The sequence below is a fragment of the Anoplopoma fimbria genome, chromosome 23 (assembly GCF_027596085.1).
Source record: "Anoplopoma fimbria isolate UVic2021 breed Golden Eagle Sablefish chromosome 23, Afim_UVic_2022, whole genome shotgun sequence".
Lineage (NCBI taxonomy): Eukaryota > Metazoa > Chordata > Actinopteri > Perciformes > Anoplopomatidae > Anoplopoma > Anoplopoma fimbria.
In genome coordinates, this window is record NC_072471.1 from 9,886,385 (window position 1) to 9,905,065 (window position 18,681).

At 40.5% G+C, this 18,681-nt stretch overlaps 2 protein-coding genes and 2 non-coding genes across 6 annotated transcripts in view; 3 read left to right on the forward strand and 1 right to left on the reverse strand.

Annotated features, from left to right (window-relative positions):
- Positions 1-3,540, forward strand: part of LOC129112474 (ELKS/Rab6-interacting/CAST family member 1-like) — a 153,536-nt gene extending 149,996 nt beyond the window's left edge. Inside the window, exon 22 of the mRNA XM_054624589.1 lies at positions 1,479-3,540. Within this exon, the coding sequence (XP_054480564.1) occupies positions 1,479-1,616 (138 nt within the window). The 3' untranslated portion in view covers positions 1,617-3,540. The remainder of the gene's footprint in view (positions 1-1,478) is intronic.
- Positions 3,541-7,986: 4,446 nt separating this feature from the next.
- trnal-caa (transfer RNA leucine (anticodon CAA)) lies at positions 7,987-8,097 on the forward strand. The gene is made up of 2 exons: positions 7,987-8,024; positions 8,052-8,097. It is a non-coding gene; the product is annotated as a tRNA-Leu (tRNA).
- Positions 8,098-8,401: 304 nt separating this feature from the next.
- Positions 8,402-18,681, forward strand: part of wnt5b (wingless-type MMTV integration site family, member 5b) — a 76,022-nt gene continuing 65,742 nt past the window's right edge. The window contains exon 1 of one of the 3 annotated variants that reach the window (XM_054625000.1): positions 8,402-8,793. In XM_054625000.1, coding sequence (XP_054480975.1) covers positions 8,726-8,793 — 68 coding nt within the window. In that variant the 5' untranslated portion in view covers positions 8,402-8,725. The remainder of the gene's footprint in view (positions 8,794-18,681) is intronic. The other 2 variants (XM_054625002.1, XM_054625001.1) reach the window with 2 other exon arrangements.
- On the reverse strand, positions 14,940-15,049 carry trnal-caa (transfer RNA leucine (anticodon CAA)). Its single transcript has 2 exons — positions 15,012-15,049; positions 14,940-14,985 (listed from the first exon to the last, which is right to left on the reverse strand). It is a non-coding gene; the product is annotated as a tRNA-Leu (tRNA).

Below are 18,681 nucleotides of genomic sequence, written 5' to 3' on the forward strand. Positions count from 1 at the left end.
ATTGTCATGTATTTAAAGCGATATCCCACAGTTTAGTATCGCACCATCTAGTTGGGGGGGATGTTTAAGAGGCTGACTTTGAAAAAGAATGATCAAAGTCGATGTAGCAGATCCAAAAATAATGTAAAACATAATATATGGATACGGTACTATATTCATATGTGATTTATTAGGCACATTTTCATTAATCATTAAAAGTATAATTACTTACAGCAGTTTTACACATAAATAAAGCCACCGTAATAAAAGATACCACGGAGATTTGCTGGCTAAGAGATGAGAGCGGAGGGAAGAGGTTAAGACTTAACGAGGAGATATTTTGCCAATATCTGACCCAGGCCTCACACACACACACACACACACACACACACACACACACACACACACACACACACACACACACACACACATACATGTGGGCTTGTGTTACATGACTGTTTGAGCTTTGCTCTTATTGATACAGATGTATTGGTCATTAAGTCTGTTAGGTTTGACGTCTCAGCTCGGCTGCAGCCAAAGAAAATAACATCAGCACTCTCTCACAGAAATGTTCCACTCTGCATGGTCAGAAAGAACTACATTGTGGTGTTTTCAGATTACAGTCTGATATGCGTGGTGTGTGGGGGGGTTTGTGTGTGTGTGTGCGTGTGTGTGTGTGTGTTGCCTTAAACAAGCTCCCTCCCCTCTCATCCACAGGGCTACGAGGAGAGTTTGTCTTTCTGCCTGTGTTTGTGTGCTTGACTGATATTGGATTTAAAAAGTTGGGTGTTTTTTTATGTCCGTTTTGCTAAAGGAACAACATGGGACATGGATTTAAAGGAACAGTTCTACATTTTAGGAAATACGCTTATTTTGCTTTCTGCCCGGAGAAAATGAATACCTCACTGATGTTTGTTTTCATATTTGTTCATTAAATATGAAGCTGCAGTCAGTTGCCAGTTAGCGTAGCTTAGCATAAAGCTGGAAATAAGAGGAAACAGCTAGCCTGGCTCTGTACAAAGGTAACAAAATTCACCTACCGGCACCTTGACAGCTCACTAGTTTACACATATATCACATGTTTTTTTAAACTGTGCAAAAAGCAACGTGTGTGTCACAAAAATGTGATGTTTTATAGAGAGTAAGCGTAACTTATGTGCCAGACCAAGAAGCAGTCCGGCACCTAACCCCCGTTTTTAAACAAAGGAGATATAACCGTTCATTTGTGACCTTTAACACAGTAGGCAGAGTTTGTAAACTTAAGAGAGAGCTAGGCTATATGTTTTTCTCTCTTTATGCTAAGCTAATCTAACCAGTTTCTTGCTCCAGCTTCAGAGTGGCTTCTATCCTCTCATCCATCTCGTTGCTTGGCTAAAAAGCATATTTCCCTAAATGACAAACAATTCCTTTACATGGCATGTTGGATGTATTGCATGACGTTGGTTTAAAAAAATATCTAAAATCCCTTGCCTTTCTCTCTGTGTCTTATTCTTTCTCAGTTGGAGGCGGAGTTAGCGCTGTGCGAGAGGGAAGGGGCGGAGCTCCAGGAGTACGCCAATCAGGTCCTGCAGCAGATCGCCGAGCGATGCCCCGACATTTTGGAACAAGTGGTCAACGCCCTCGAGGACAGCTGCTGACACACGACGAGTGCACATACACACTGACAGAAACACAAATAAGCTTATACATACATTAATTAAAGCACGCAGAGTCCGAAAGCAAGCAAACACACACAGGACCATTAGAAGTCGCCAGCAAACGCCCATGATCCCTTCCTACACAACTTAAATCACAGGATGAGGACTTCCTCACTCATCTCATTTTTGGAAAAAACACGTCATTACTGAAAAATATTCTTCCAATGTGTCTTTAGTCTCTATCATTTTTAAAACACAGTGCCAGCTGAGGGAAATATCGTCAATTTTTCAGTTCACAGTGCATTGTTGGCATGCTAGTTTTTGAGACGTCAAACAAGTATTTTCCTAACTACTTCGAAACAGAAGAAGCCTTCACTGCTCTCGCCATCTGTGACACTTTGCAGCGGCCATCTTGTGTCCTTTAAGGCAATCAGCAGACTTGTTAACGTGACTTGATGTGTATCGTCTGGGGGAAATAATTTGAAGAAAAAGGGTGAATGTGGGTCGAGCTTGCCAGGTTGTTTCTGATGCCAGACTTACACGCTGTTACCACATTGTTATTTGATTGGTTCAGACTCAAAAATGTGTTTATTTCAGCTGCCTTTGATTCTTTACATCATTTGCTGCTATCTTTTTAACCTTTAGTTTCTTTTTTCATTTTGTCCTGATGAAACGTCCCAACTTGCAGATTCTTTCAGCAGTAACCTCTAGATAGTTGTGTATATTGTAAAGAGAGAAATTTAATTAACAGCTTTTGTCAGGGGATCGTAATACTTTTGTCTATTTTTTTCCCATTATTAATGAATGGCACACCACATTAAATCTCGCAATACTCCCTTTATTAAAACACACCAGTGTAGAGGTTTAGTGTTTCTTTTTAACCTAAGAAAGTTCAGTTATGGTGTCCATGCTGAAATTAGATTGTGTTCAGACAATCCCTCACTTACCTTTTTCAGACAATCCTTATAGAGTAACTCTGATTTAATTTCCCCTTCTTGAAGCATCTTTTTTCATGGGAGGTGGGGAATATTAAATAATTTCTATATATTTTTTTTTTTGCTTTTGGTAATATATATATATATATAAAAAACACTTGTTTAATTGAAAATATTGTCATGTATGGGTTTTTTTTGTGATTAACAAGTAACCGCAGATTTGTTCTGTCAGCAGGAGTGTTTTTGGGAACCTATATTGCACCTACATGAGGCTCTGTGTCCGTCGGGAACACTTCATCAGAATCAGTTTCTCGTTCTTGTAGTTTACAGTGGAAATGACACTCTGATGCATGTTTCCCACAGCGCTGACAGCATTAGCATGATTTCAACGCTAACAGCACCAAGCACTAGAGGTTCCAATGTTTTCAACTTCAATCAAAAGTTCCTCTAACTGTTTTGGGTTTTTTTGTCTTATACTGTAGTGAGTGCTGAAACCGTGACTGGCCACATGCAACTGTTTAGTGCTGCTCCGTTAAAAGAAATACCTGGTGGAGACAAAGCCTAAAGATGGGGATTTACACTGCACTCAAATCAGATTTTACACCATCATAAGGCTTTCTGTGTATTAAAAAAGCCCAAATGGATGTAAATGAGGAGTTTTGTTCCATAATATCACATGTTTGGTTTGAGGTGTAAGTACCTCACATGTTACAAGTTTGAAATTGCTCACGACTCCAATGATCATTGCTAGATTGTGTGATGTTTGACAAAGTGTCTTATTTTGGAATGAAACTCCATCAGATACGAGCTTGTGTTGTAAATCCAGTATTATGTTGTCTGTTTTATACTGATAATGTTTTAGAACGGTGATGACTGGGACTCACCGTGACCTTGTTGTGAATTGAAAATGAAGACAATGGAATAAAATATGGATTTATCTTAATTTCATTTTGGAAGGATTCTGTCTGTGATTTGATCTACAGTATCTCCGTTAAAGGTTTCACAGGTGAGACCCGGCAAGTTACAAGCACTTTAACCAAAAGATGATTTTTTTCCTTTCTCATATTGTTTCTTGTTTGAAGGATTTTTAGAGACTGGAAGAAGGCACAAAACAACAAAAATAAGGCACAAAAAATAAACTGAAATATTCTCTCTCATCCCTTTAATTGTCTTGTGACCCCTTCGATTAATCCTCACTCACACCTTCACTCAATGTGAGAGAGGCCAGGTCTAATTTGTTGTGTTTTTTGTCTTTTGACATGAGTAAAAATGATAAAGACAGAGTTTAGCTTAACATCTTTCCTTTTGTTTAATTCCCTTCCTTTTTTCTGACCTCTTCTTCCCCTCCTTTCCTTTTGTCTCCCTCGCTCTTTCTCTCTATCTCCCTCTTAACTGTGCTTCTTATCTTGTCACCAGTGGTTTATTTTCTTATCCGCCCACAATAATGACATTGTTCCATAGCCCAGGCCTCATCCTGTTCCACTTCTTTACACACACACACACACACACACCAGACACACACCCCAAGCCATACCATTACTATTGTCTTAAAGGAATAGCTCCGATTTTTTTCCAGTGGGGTTGCAAGAAGTACTTATCCAAAATCGGTGTATTAATCACAGAAGTTGGCGGTTAACAAACACTTACTTTGAAGAAAAAGAAAAGGAGTACCTGAACAGGAGAAAAAGCCATGTACTCCTGTAGACTGGTGGCACCGGCTGAAACACATTTTAGCCCTTTTTGTTCCCCATCAGAGAGGGCTGTCTGACAGCAAGATAAAGCGGTTACAAATGCTAAATATATGGTACACTTAAACTGTTATTGATTCCTATTTTTTAAGGTGGGCCTCTCTTTTAGGTGGCTAAAATATGCGTTATAGAGGTGAATGTAGTGAACGACACAGGAAAAACACACACACTTCCTTAATGTTTGCATCTTGCATATTATGGCAGCTCAGAGTAATGCGTTCATTCAACTAGAAAATCTGGTTTAACAGACCTACCCAGCTCGATTGACCTTGAACCTTGACCTTGACCCGACCTTTTGACTTAAAGAATTTTCAAACAGAGTGGAAACATCATCCTTTTTCACATAATAAAATACTTCAGAGTCGACTCCCCGACAGTCTGTTAACGTAACATATGTTTACCTTCACATATGGCAACGCTTGGTTCAGTGTGTCCGTACCTGGGTTTGCTTCGAAGGATCCGTTCTGCTTTCTCCATCTACTGTCCTAATAAAAGCCAGTGGAGGGAGACAGAAGGGACGGATGCAGCGAGAAGAAGGAGGAGGAAGAGTTACGCGTTTATGACTGCCTGATTTATGTGATGGAGAAAGAGAGAGAGGGAGGGAGAGATAGGTAGGAAAGAGTGGAGACACAACCCACTGAGCACCAGACATCATTTCATCTTCTTGTCTCAGCTGTAACTCAGAGCTCAGTCTTGTTTCAGATCAAAAATTTGTGCAAAATATTACATACTTAAACATCATAACAGTGTGCCAGAGAAAGACATATTGATAATACATTTTCTCAAAACAGACAAAAATCTCCTTGATTTTTGAATGTATCGTAGATGGACACTGCTGTCGCACAATGTGTTATGTAAAAGAAATGGAGGCGCTACAAATTATTACTGTGAAACAAATAGTGGATGGTGATGAAACTGCTCTAGGAACACAAAATAAAAACACTAATAAATGTAATATTAAATATTTGGAAAGGCACTTTTACCAAGTTTTGTTTGACTGAGTTCCTGTCTTTTTTCTTCTCTTTTTTAATTTTGTTTGTATATAATATGTTATGAAACATGCTACTTTAATGAAACCTGTGCTTTCAACAAGTATCAATGTCTCCAACGTGTCTATTATTACTGCTTTACACTTATACAATGAATATGAAGTACATAGATTGTTTCATAGTAGCTGAAGAAAAGTTTTAAACTATGAAAATGAATATACAATACTAACTGTTTACTATTAGTATTTACAGAAGTGGGACACAGTACAAGTTTCAATACTTGGGCTATTGTTCTGTAAGATAGTACATAGTAATAATATATAATAATAGGAATAATGGATTAAACACTTAATTTAGTCAATTAAGTGTTTAAGCCATTATTCCTATTATTATATACTATACTAGTGTATTTTGGAATTGAAATTATTTCTGTATGTGTTTGCCCCTTTGGATTTGTCTTAAACACACAAACACACATACACACCTTTCTTTGCAGACATTGAGCGTTGATAAGATCCTGCTGATATCGGAGGTTCACAACACAAAAAAAACACGTCCTTGAGATAACGTTTGAACATGTGCGTAGTTAAAAATCTATCTCCATCCAGTCTTTGAGTATATAATGTACTATAGAGGAGGACTGAGACACATGAGAGACCGGGAGGAGAAATGAAAATTGAGTGACTGCAGAGGAAGTGGGGAGGGCTTGCGTTGGCTTTGGGTAGACGTGGTTTCAATCATCACACATCACATCACACATGACTGCAAAGAAAAAGAAGGAGAGGGTGACGGAGAGAAAGAGAAAACAGAGAGAGGAGAGGGAGAGCCGAGACCAAAACAAACAGCAGCTCAACTTAAAACACACACTCTCAGTTCTTAATACACGTTTTCAAGCTTAATAATTAATGATTTCAGTTGTGGTTTTAAGGCATAAACTTGTTGCTTGTTGGTTTTGGATGTTTGCTCTTTGTATACATTATTTTCTCTGATATATGGCTTGTAAAATAAATAAATTAGTGAACTGTCGGTGGGATGAATGGAGGGAAGAGGGAGGGAGCAGGGGATGGAGAGAACTGACGAGACGGAAGAAACAGAAGGAGGCAGAGAGCAGTAGGAAAAAACCTTTGAGAGGAAATAAAAACAAGGTGAGAGGAGTGGAGCTCCTAAAATAAGCTGTTAGCCGCGGACAGTCCAAACATCCACCGACACTGAAGACGTTTTTCCTTATCTCCTGTTCCTCCTGCGGCTGTGCATTCCTGTGACTTTTATTGCTTTCTGAGAATATCTCTCCCCAAGCTGCCATGTCCCAACGAGTGATAGGGACGGATAGAATCAGGTTCTCAGTGATTTATAAGGGCCTTCACGGTCTAATACAACCAAAGCCAGTTTTGAAAAGTCCACATTGACCTCATCAGTCAGTTGTCTGGATGGTCCAGAGGTATAATTTACCAGATTGAAAGTTCAGTGCTTTCCCCAGTAAGGGGACTTCTTGTCTTCAATCGGAGGTGGAGGTTCAGGTGTCATATTTACTTCACAATAGTTACCGAGCCAAATCATGAAACCACAGAGAATTACTTAAAGGGACAGTGTACCTCAAACTCAAAAATATGTATTTTTCATCTTACTTGCAGGGCTATTTCAACACAGTCTCATGGCAATTTGTGAAATAAGCACAAAATAAAATCTATTGACTTAGGTATAGGCAACAAAACCACTTTGTTAAGATAAGGAAAAACATCATGGTTGGGCTTAGGCTACAAGTCCATGAACAGTTAGGTTTATCATGAAATCCTAGGTTATAACATTATAACATTTCTTTCTACAATCAACACTTGAAATGATGAAGGCACTTGCAAATGACAAGGTAGTACAAAATGTAAACCATACTTTGGTGTTTCATTTTTTTACCTCTTTACTTAAGATTTCATTAAACGTTTTTTTTTTTCTTTTTACAAAAAGTACCAAAACACTGGCAACAAGGAAGATCTTGGGTAGATAATAATGAGAATAATTTAAATCATACCCCCTAAACTAAAAAGAAATCTGGTTTGAATTGAAATCAAACACTTTTACAAAGCTTGTTTACAAGACGTTTATCTAGGTCCTAGGTTTAGGCAACAAAACCACCTCTTAGGTGAAGGCAACAACAAGGTGTTGAACACTGCTCTCCTGGTTGGTCTTAGATGTTAGACGTCACATGGACGCATTCATTACTGCTTGTACCACGATTAAAGCTCCCAATTGACTCTCCATTGTTTTAATTTTCCTTCTGAGCAACACCAAAAAAAAACAGACAATTCATATCCCTGGACACAAACCACATTTTTTTATTTCTTCCCTATTTCACGAACTTCCATGAAACTGGACTGGCTATTTCAATGAATACAAACTCCCATTATATTGTAGAGAAAGCAGACATCTCTATGGCGTATATCTCCAAAACAAGGCAACTCACAACAAAACCATGTAGACTGATAAATACCAGAACAAGTAAGAGGGAAAATATGTACTTTTTATTTTTTGGTGAACTGTGCCTTTAAATACCTAAACAACGGTTGAAACCACTGAATCAGCTGCAAACGCGAGTTGTACTGGTTGTTAATAATCACAATGTGTCAATAACATGAGTTTACAAAATATATATATATAAACGTAATATATGTTGCTCTTCATTATAGAGAGTGGAAGTTTCTCCACTGTCAGGATGGCCGAGCGGTCTAAGGCGCCAGACTCAAGGTGTGACTCCTTCCTAGTCGATGGGATTTCTGGTCTCCGAATGGAGGCGTGGGTTCAAATCCCACTTCTGACAGCTTTTTTTTTTTTTTTTTTTTTTTTTTTTTTCACCCTCAACATTTCTCTCTCAACCAGCAGAGCAACACAGTGAAGTTATTTTGTTTCTCCGCGATTTCTCTCCGTCTCAAACTCGTGTTTCTCGATGCGTTAAAAAAAAAAAAAAAAAGAAAGAGAGAGAGAGAGAGAGAGAGAGAGAGAGAGAGAGACCTCCCTCCTCCTCCTCCTCCTCCTCCTCCTCCTCCTCCTCCTCCTCCTCCTCCCTCCTCCTCCTTTTCTCTGGGTGCGTAATTAGTTGGGGAGCGTTTGGAAACTTGTGATGGCCGTGAGGAGATCTCACTTTATTTCTGACACCTGTTGCCGAGGACACCGCGCACACAGACGTACACAGCCCGTCGCACTGATCTCTGACTGTTTCTCTCTACATGACAAGTGTGGAGACTTTTGGTGACTGACAGGTCAGCGACTCTGTGGAGACTCGGACAAGAAGGTTCGAGTGCCATGTCTGTGTGAAAGGGGATCGAGCAGGGGAAGACTGCGGGCTGAAGGGGGTTCCCTTTCAATAAAATAAAAAAATAAAAACACCGGCTTGTCTGTAGTTTCACAGCCGAACTGAGAGTCAAACTTTTCGGACTTGAGCGCTTCGGATGGTGGGAGGACAAACTTTTTTTCTTGGAGAGCTGAGCAACAACTGGATCCGAGCGCAGCAGAACAGGTAGGAACTAGAACATCATTTAATAACTTTAACAAAAAAAAAGTTTTCAGGGATACCTCAAAGTACAAGAATCTAATGAATTATTATTATTATATTGACGCACTTATCCCAACCGTATGATGGTTTGATATGTGTATGTAATAGCTTCTGTCAGGTTTTGTTAAGCTCTCTCATCTTTGTCCTGACAGTTGTAATAAGTTTAATAAGGTGTTTTAATGGGAGATTCCTTCAACTATTGGACTTTTCGTTTATTCTGTACATTCTGAACGGGACACACACACACACACATATATCAGATTTGAAAAAAAAAAAAGTTAGTTCAAACTTGGTCCGCTGGGCTGCTCCGTTTGAACTTGTAGACTTTTGTTCCCCACAATGTTTCCGTTGTCACAGTCTACTTACAGGATGGGCTTAGTTCATGACTTTGGCTCCCATATGACAGCGGTGAAATGCACTGTGTGTGTGTGTGTTGAGATCTGCCAACCCCATCGGCCTAAACCAAGGCAGCTCTCTTGCGTTGCGGTGGAGACCAGGACTATTTTTGGTCGAAATGTTGCACAAATGTTTCTCTCAGTATAGAGAAGTTGCTCTGCCTGCCTTCATCTGGGCCAGAGCATGTATTGCATCTTAACTGCACACTGACACCAATCTGACTAACTGTGACCAAGTTCACCTCCTTCATTTGGACAAGTTTTGTAAACACAAGGAGGAGGATCTCCACATTTTGAGGGATACGCTGGCATATAACAGATGATAGACGCTCTACATATATAGTTTTATTTCGCCCGTATAGGTATATGTGGCTTGTGAATGTGCTGTGTTTGGTAGGTGGCAGTTACAGGTCAGAGGATCACTGTGCAATCAAACAATAGAGAAATAGATGTCCTGAGATGAGACTATAGAGGAGAGAGGACATTGTGTAGTTTGTGACGCTAAATTGGTGCAAGAAATTTGTACAAGCATGACAAGAAGTGTGGGATGTGATAACCTAAAAAATGTGCTCTGAGAAAAGCAGAAACTCAACTTTAGTGGTGTGTGTTCAAATGATGGCCTTTTTTATTGACAGGATTTTTCTGAATACTCTGTAAATAAATACTATGAAAATGTATTCAGTTAACAAGCTGAGACTACATATATAATAATATTACTGTATTTGTTGGTTATTGACGGCTGGTTTCATGGAGGAGCTTGTGTGTTTTTTCCATACATCAGTAGACCTATTTAGGTTTTATATTGACCTTTGAACTTGGTTAAATGTAGAAACAGTCTTGTTTGTTCCACACACATCTATCCTAAAGACAAGAACTTAAAAATCTGTCTTCAACAACAATCAAAAGAACATCATCGTCATAAATTATAAACCGGTTTAATTTACTGAAGGCAAACATATTTCGTGTTTGTAAAGGGCAGACAGAGCAGAGAAAGTCAAGCTTTTTTCCGTCTGGCAGCACATGTGAAAGCAGACTATCAGATTCTGACAGAACGTCAAGGTCGTCCCTGGTGGTGACGTCTCCGGTTCGTGGCGCACTTTTTATGGTTTCTAAAAAGTCTGAGACCCACCTGAGCTGTGGAGCAGATTGACAGCAGGGCTGATAAACCTGAGGAAGTGTGTGTGTGTGTGTGTGTGTGTGTGTGTGTGTGTGTGTGTGTGTGTGTGTGTGTGTGTGTGTGTGTGTGTGTGTGTGGGGGGGAGGGTAGATAGTAACATTAGATGTGTAGATAGAGGTGGTGAAAAGTTTTGCTGTCAACAAGTTAGCCATTAGAGAGCGATAATCTCTCTTCCTCCTCCCTCCCTGTCTACCAAGTCAACTTCTGGTCCTTCTCTTCCCTCCCTCTCGCTGTTTCAGCCATGACATAAATGTTCTCTTTCTTTTCTGCCCTTTGTTCACTTGTCCAGTCTTTTTTAAAATGTTCTGTCAGTCCTGTATCATGTTGGATTTGATGTTTGAGATTGTGTGGAACTCACCGACTCAAAACATTATCACTTTAGCTGAAGAATAAATAGTTTCAGGATTTATATTGCTGATTATAAACCCTTTGTAGATCATCATAAGTATACCTTTTGGTTCATGGCTCAACTTGGTGTTTTAAAAGCAGTTAAATGTGCAGTTGGTTTTACCCCAAATATTGATTTGTTTCTAAGGAAGAAGTAGCCATTTTCTCATTGTTATTTTTTTTCTTTGCCTCTGTCTGTCTGTCTGTCTGTCTGTCTGTCTGTCTGTCTGTCTGTCTGTCTGTCTGCCCTCTAACTGGAGAGAAAGACCTTTTCTTTAACCAAACCCTGAAGTGCTGTTTGAGTGTCTTGTCCCTTGGGACTCTGTAATTAGGGAAGGGGAGTAAGTGTGTGTGTGGTGTGTCTCCACGCTCGATATATGAGAAGATGGGATGTCTGCAAGCATCAATGGATCCTCAAGGTCATTCAAGGGTCTATTGTGAAGTCTGTGTGAGTGTGTGTCCCATATGTTCAGACACAATGGATTTGGAAGTAGGAATATTCCTCAATGTAAAGTGACCGTCAAGTAGACTTTTCACAAACTCTTAAAGTCTGAATGAGTGTAAATGTATGTGTGCATGTATGAGTGTCTGGGGGGGGTCTTTAACACTGGATGTGTTACATGTGTGTGTAACGTGTGCATGTTCGCGCAGTGGGAGCACTAATGACTAGCTTGGACACACACAGATGGTGGTCCATGTGAAGAGGATGGCCTCTCCAGTTGAAGAGCCAGTGTTTTAAAACACAGGTCTCTGATTGGTCGACTTGAATCCTGGGAATTCCTCCCAGGACAGTGTATGACAGCATCCGGCTTAACCCCTCCACTCCTGGTGCGTGTGTGTGTGTGTGTGTTGTGTGTGTGTGTGTGTGTGTGTGTGTGTGTGTGTGTGTGTGTGTGTGTGTGTGTGTGTGTGTGTGTGTGTGTGTGTGTGTGTGTGTGTGTGTGTGTGTGTGTGTGTGTGTGTGTGTGTGTGTGTGTGTGTGCCCTTTGTTTGCATCTGTTTAGTCAGTTTGGTCTTTAGGATGATGCGCTGACTTGGCAGAGAAAAACCCGTGTACACTTTTTATACATGTTTATGTCAATATTTAAAGCAAAACTCAAAACCAGCTTCTCCAATGTGAACATTTGCTGCTATAAATAAATCAGTGAATCGAAAAAATGTTCAAGGTTAAACATATAACGTATACACTTAGAACATCTTTGCTTTTGTGTAAGACCAGAAACAACCTCATACCACCCTGGTTAATGTAGGGAAATAAAGCATAGAATAGTGGAGGCAACTTGCTGAGGCTAAATATGTAAATCTTTTCATTTAAATATTTCTTCTTTTTTTTAAATAGTTGGAAATACTGTAGTTTCTTCATTTTCCTTTTCAATAAGATATACAAACAAACTATAATACAAGTTTATGACTCGGAGGCCGCAGTCTGCACTGAAGCTGCTCCATGTGTTTGTTTGTGTGTTTTAACAATGCAATGTGAACCATGCAATAGTCATTATGGTCAAGTGGTGTGTGTGTGTTTGTGTGTGAGTGAGTGTCTTATGTGTGTGTATCTCTGCATGCATGCTCTCAAAATGTGACCCTGTGGTATTCGTTTCAGTGTCTGCGCTTTGCGCTTTCTGCATTCTCGACGCCTGCACGTGTGTGTATGTATGTATGTACGTGTGCGTGTTTTAGGCTCTTCTGGGTCGGCGGTTCAGGGCTATGCGGTGATGTCATCGGGGCGGCAGGGTGGGGTGACATGGGGTTAGAGTCTGGCAGAGGTCCTGACTCCAGCATCCCTCAAAATGTGTCTGACCAGGAAGTATGTGGCTGTCCCCTCTGGTGTGTGTGTGTGTGTGTGTGTGTGTGTGTGTGTGTGTGTGTGTGTGTGTGTGTGTGTGTGTGTGTGTGTGTGTGTGTGTGTGTGTGTGTGTGTGTGTGTGTGTGTGTGTGTGTGTGTGTGTGTGTGTGTACGGTCAGTGGTAGCGGTCTGCAGCTGTATGCTTGCAGTGTCCTACACTAATAGTAAAAGAGGTTTATGGGAAACTTTATTGAGCCTGAAACCGTTTTAAAAATTCGGCAGGCCGATACAAGGGGACAGTCACAAGACCAAACAACCACAAGACACACAGCATGAGACCAGAGGAGCCTGAGTTACTGAGCACCGACGTATTAAAGGCTCACCACTGATTTTATTTTACGTAAAATCAAGTAATCCTCTTCTTCACTGCCCTGGAGTCAACGAGGTATTAGCCGGTCTCTGCAACACTGCAAGCTGCAATACTGGGGCCAAGCAATCGGCCCGCTCCGAACTATTCTATCAAACATATAAGTATTTCACTCAGCCATGAATCTAGATCAAGTCCCAAGGTTGAGGAACTTGGCATTCTGACTGCTGGACGGCTCATGCTCATGCTCTGCGATCTAAATCTTTTGTCACTTGAGTTCCTAAAGCACAATGTTTTTCCAAGGTTTGCACCACCATCACACAAAAAGAGCAATATGTCAGTAAGGTAGGAATGTTGGAGGGAAACAATGATGTAACTTAATGCGGAGAGCATGCATTCAGTGTTTTGGCTCTGCGCCGCTGTATAAGGGTGTATGAATGGAACAACCCACATAAACACCAAGATCATTACAGAGCCAGCCTTTCTCCTCTCCCCTACCCTTCCCTCTCCTCCCTACTCTCCTCTCCTCTCCTCTCTCAGTTGCCCCGATCCAGCGCTGATAAAACTATCAACAGCACACCTGCACCGGGTTGGAAAGCTGTGTAACTCACACACACACACACACACACACACACATACTCCTGGCCATATATGACCACAAACCGAAACAGATGGGGACGGGAATCTTATTTAGCATGTGCTCACTACAATAAGCCTTTTCTATTCTGCTTTTAACTCTCCCTTTCTCTCTTTCTTCCCATTTTACCTCAATGTTTTCCCATAAAACCTCATTTGTTGTTTTCAGTTGAAGAAAACGTAGGTTTGAAGTGAGTATCAGCTAATATTACAAGATATATCACTATTTAGTAGAGCTAGTCCTTTTTGTTTCCCTGCAATATCCCTGTACATACTTTAATGGTAATCAGTGAGGGTAAGTTATAAACATTTCAAGATGATACAGAAATTGATATTCAGGTTCAACAGGTTCAGTTTGTGAGTATTTACTGCTGTTGTTTCTGTCATATGGTAAATAAGTGTTGCTATGCTTCCTCTATAGTCTCCAAGTGCCAAGTGTTGTAGAGGTATTAATCTGCAAATGGATTGGGTTACATATATCACATACATACATTAACTTTACTACCATACTGAGCTCAGACATTATTTCCTCTTGAAAAGACCAGCCGCCAAAAGTGGGAATCGGACACACGACCCTGGGATTAAGAGTCTAATGCTCTACTGACTCTGCCAAACATATGGGATATGGGCCCTTATAGATTTGGGTATGAACTAACGTAATCCTTTTTTTATCTCCTCACTGGGATCTTCTTATCAGGGGCTAGGTTCCCCTGCAGACACTGCTCTACAGTTTCTCAAGAACATTTTTGCCCTTGTCTTTGATATATCACCCAAAAACAACAGCACCTAACAACTGCTGGCAATGGTCAAGTCAGCCACAGACTCCAAAAGATGGCTGATTAGTGTTTTAGGGTTCTTAAAAATCATTTTCTCAGAAGTATCTACTTATCTGAAGTCAATTTAAGCTGCAGTCTCTTGGGAAAAAATCCAAAATGTGTCAGTCTTTACTCCTGGCTACAGTCTCTCAGTCACTGATTGACTGACTGATTGTTTGATAGCCGGACTGCCGAGCATGTTTTTTTCCATCATGCAAGAGGAGGCCTAATCTGTATAAACTGTCAGCTGCGTAGCATTTACATGCTCTACAGACTGAGCTAATCGGGCTCTCTAAGGTAGGAAAGTAGGTCGTATTTTCGGCTGCATTGAGTCCAGTGGTCTGAAAATACGGTGGATGGTCGTATTTCTGGGTCAACTCTCCTCACACCCCGCAAGACACATCTATGCAATGTTAGGTTACTACGCCCTAACAGTTATGAGAACAACAAATTCATGACATGCTTGGGAAGAGGCACTGCAGAGGCCAAGGTTGGCTACAGTTATTATTGTCCTCGAGGACACAAAGATGAAAGCTGCAGGTAAAACATCTGTCAGGAGCGGGATTTGAACCCACGCCTCCATTCGGAGACCAGAAGTCTCTTTGCTGAGGAAGGAATCAACCTTGAGTCTGGCGCCTTAGACCGCTCGGCCATCCTGACAACTGGAAATCTAAAATCAATCTAGAGCTCACAACTTGCATATCAATAGAAATGACAATTTTTACAAATTGATAAGAATCTTCAAAAGTGTATAACACCTCCCATTGAGCTGTTTCATTCTGAAACCTTAGGAGGTTAATGCTAAGTGATTTGCTCAAGACCACTGGAAGCTGCATTGACTGCTTTAATAAGTTACCCTCTTCCATGTCATATAAAAGCACCTCCTCCAAACGGGGGTCTCGAACCCACAACCCTGACATTATGCTCCATTCCATGTGCTCCCTCTCACATTTCATTGTCATGGCAAGTCTTCGCCTCCCAGCACATAAAAACTGAAGGCAATGGTCGACTCAGTCACAGACTCTCAATGACAGCTGATTGATGTGTAAGGGCCCTTAGAAATCATTTTCCCAGAAGTATCCACTTATCAATCATCTTCAGTTGCACACATTTGGGAAGAGACCCAATAATTAGCAGTGTTTACTCTTGGCTACAGTCTCTCGGTAACAGCTGATTGATAGCTGGACTGCCTAGCGTGTCTTTTGAATCATGCAACCAAATATATTCATGGCATACATGGGCGACAGAGACACTGGTGTGTGAGGGCTGTTTTGGATTATTTGTTCATCAGTTATGAGAAATGTTTCAATCAGAAGCCAAGTTCAGCTACAGACACTATTGAACAGTTGCTCAATGACTTCATCTATTTGATTTCCATCCTAATGTTTGAATGACCCTCTCAAAAACATACTCTACCACATCAGTGGCATGCTTGGGAAGAGGTTGTACAGGAGGAAAAAAAGGGAAATATTTAATCTAATTCAATATTTACTGTTGCAGCCTTTACTCTTAGTACAGCACTGTCATCAAGGCAAACTGCTGAACTGGTTGCCATAGCTACAGGCAAAGGTCAGCTATTGATTTCAGTGACAGCTGATGTTAGAGGGCCCCTCGTATTGTGTGTGAGCAAACACTTTCTTTGACTTTGAAGAGGTCAAGTTTCATGTCAGTTGTATAGTTTTCCAGAGTTTGATTTTCAGCCTCTCTAAAAAAACAAAAAACATTCCCTTAAAACACCATCCAATGTGGGGCTTGAACCCACAACCCTGAGAAATATGATGCGACCAACAGTCAGAATTCCAAGTAGGAAACTCAGGCAAGATTGGTCCAGCACCGAGTTTTGACATATTTCAAAAGTATCAGTCCTCTGATATCCCGTGTGTTGGTATATGTGATTTGGTCTGGACTTCAGATCTCTGATATATCATAATAATGATAGTGTAATATGTTTTTAAAGTTAACTACTTCCTGCCACATGACCTTAGGTGGCTTGACAGGTTTTGGGTGGTGACTGTGTCCTGCCCCCCCCGTGCTGTGTTGACCCATTGTAAATCATTCCCCCCCCCCGTCCCCGTCACTGTCAGCCAGTCAAAACACAGCAATGAATGAAACCGTTCAAATCAGCTGGGTGGTCCTCTGCACACACACACACACACACACACACACACACAAACTGAGATCTGTACACCCACATTACACATTTGACCAATGTGAGCACATTGCAGAGGTAACGCAGTTTGGCAAAAACAGGTGAGCTGTGTGTGCGTGTGTGTGTGTGTGTGTGTGTGTGTGTGTGTGTGTGTGTGTGTGTGTGTGTGTGTCTGTGTGTGCGTGTGTTTATGTGTTGACGATTGAGAGGGATGATGGTGGAAGTGAGGGAAGAAGAAAATAGAAGTCTGGGCACAGAAAAGAGAGTGAAGATAATAAAAGAGCGAAAGAGAACATTTTTTGGTCAGTCAGATGAGAGGAAACACTGCCTCTTACTGGTCATTGTCTGCTACTACAACAGATCAAAGACATTTGATGGAGATACAAAAAAGGCAAATTCAGCTGAAGCACTTGGTTTTTACATCACTTCATGTTAATGGCTCCGTCTCTTACACCTCATGGTTTGCAATTATATGCTACTACCTTTCTGCTTCATATCACTGTGTTCAGCATTTTGCAGACAAAGACCTTTTCAAATAAACTGCATGAATTGAATAAAATCAAATAGAGAATTGGCAGCAGAGAGATTTAAATTATTCTTTCACAACGCCTGACGTTTTTGAGTCAAACCACATATTATATAATCTGCCTATGATGCACAAATCCTTAAAACAAGTGAGTTGTAAGCAAACACATTAGCTACTAAATTCTTCTTTTTATCTGTGGTTTAGGGTTTTTTTATTCTTTTTTTTCCTCTCATCTTTTGTTTCTCCCCCCAACCTTCTTCCTTATTTTGTCAGATTTTCCCTTGCCTTCCTTTTACTCTGCTGTGTGTGTGTTGGATGGGCAGTTATAATATAATGTGATTCCCAGTGCCCAGGTGCTCTTCCGAGATAATTACTAAGTGTGTTTTTCTGTAGCCAATCTCTGAACTGAAGCAATACCAAATCTGTCAGCACACACACACACGCACACACACTGGGATATAGGGAGATAGAGCATCACATTAAATGTATTCTCACTATCTTGTTTCTGATTGCTAGCTGCTATCCTGTCCTCCCTAGCTCTTGATTTTTTCAGTCATTCCGTCATCAATCCTCTTTTTGTCTCTTCTTTTTTTTCTCCTTTCTCTCATCTCTGCTTTCATTTTTCATATTCCAATTTATCAATCACACATCTCGTGTAGGTGTGTACGCAGAAGATGAATCGGCAAAACATTAGTCCGATCTCTGCAGAGAAAAGGGGAAGAATCAGACAACATTGATTCCAACACACACACAGACATACGTTTTTTGTTTCAGAACACATCCATCACTGATTGGCTGAAATGATTCATTAATAAGTGTACTGACTGTAGCTGAGGTGGCCTGTAGACTGTGCTGACAGGACCAGAGCACTGCAATGCGTTAAAAGAGGATACTGACTCTTTGCCAAATGAGCTTTTTGGATAACGAGGAGAACGCTGCAGTTTCACCTCCTGTCTGTCCTGTTTCTCTGTTTCTCATGGTGCTGAGCTACTTTATACTGTCCACTGAACATCCGCAGACTGCATGGACTGCAGTTTATTAAATAAATTGAGGAGCAAAACCATTACACAATTCTAAGATGTAGAAAGTGTCATTTTTTAATTGAGAAAAGAAAATGAGCAAATACTCACCTCAGTGTACCTTTGTACTTTCATTCAACTACTTTTTGAAAAGTAGGAAATGACAATGTAGTTTGTATCCCAAATACAAACTACAAAATGTATTATGAAAATCGTGTTGGCAGCTCTCTTGTCCAGGTGAATGAACTAGGAATATACTGTGAGCTTGTAAAAATCATGTAAACTACATTTATCAGAGCAAATAAATGTGTCGAGTTTCAGTCAACCATCACCAGTCTAAAAAGCCTGGTGGGGAATATTAAACCCAGGCTCTATTTCTAATAACTTTAGGTTTCATTGCCATGGTGACACTTGTAGCTGTGATTTCAAGGCTTTCCATCCTGAAAAGCAGAAAAACATACGTACGTTTTTGCTGTTTTAAGGGCCCCTGTGTTCAACATTGTCCCATCAACAAAATTAAGCCACATCCAGGCAAAAATAGGGCATAAAAGTGACAGTGTGCCTTTTAGTACACACAACTTTTGGATCTTTTGATGGA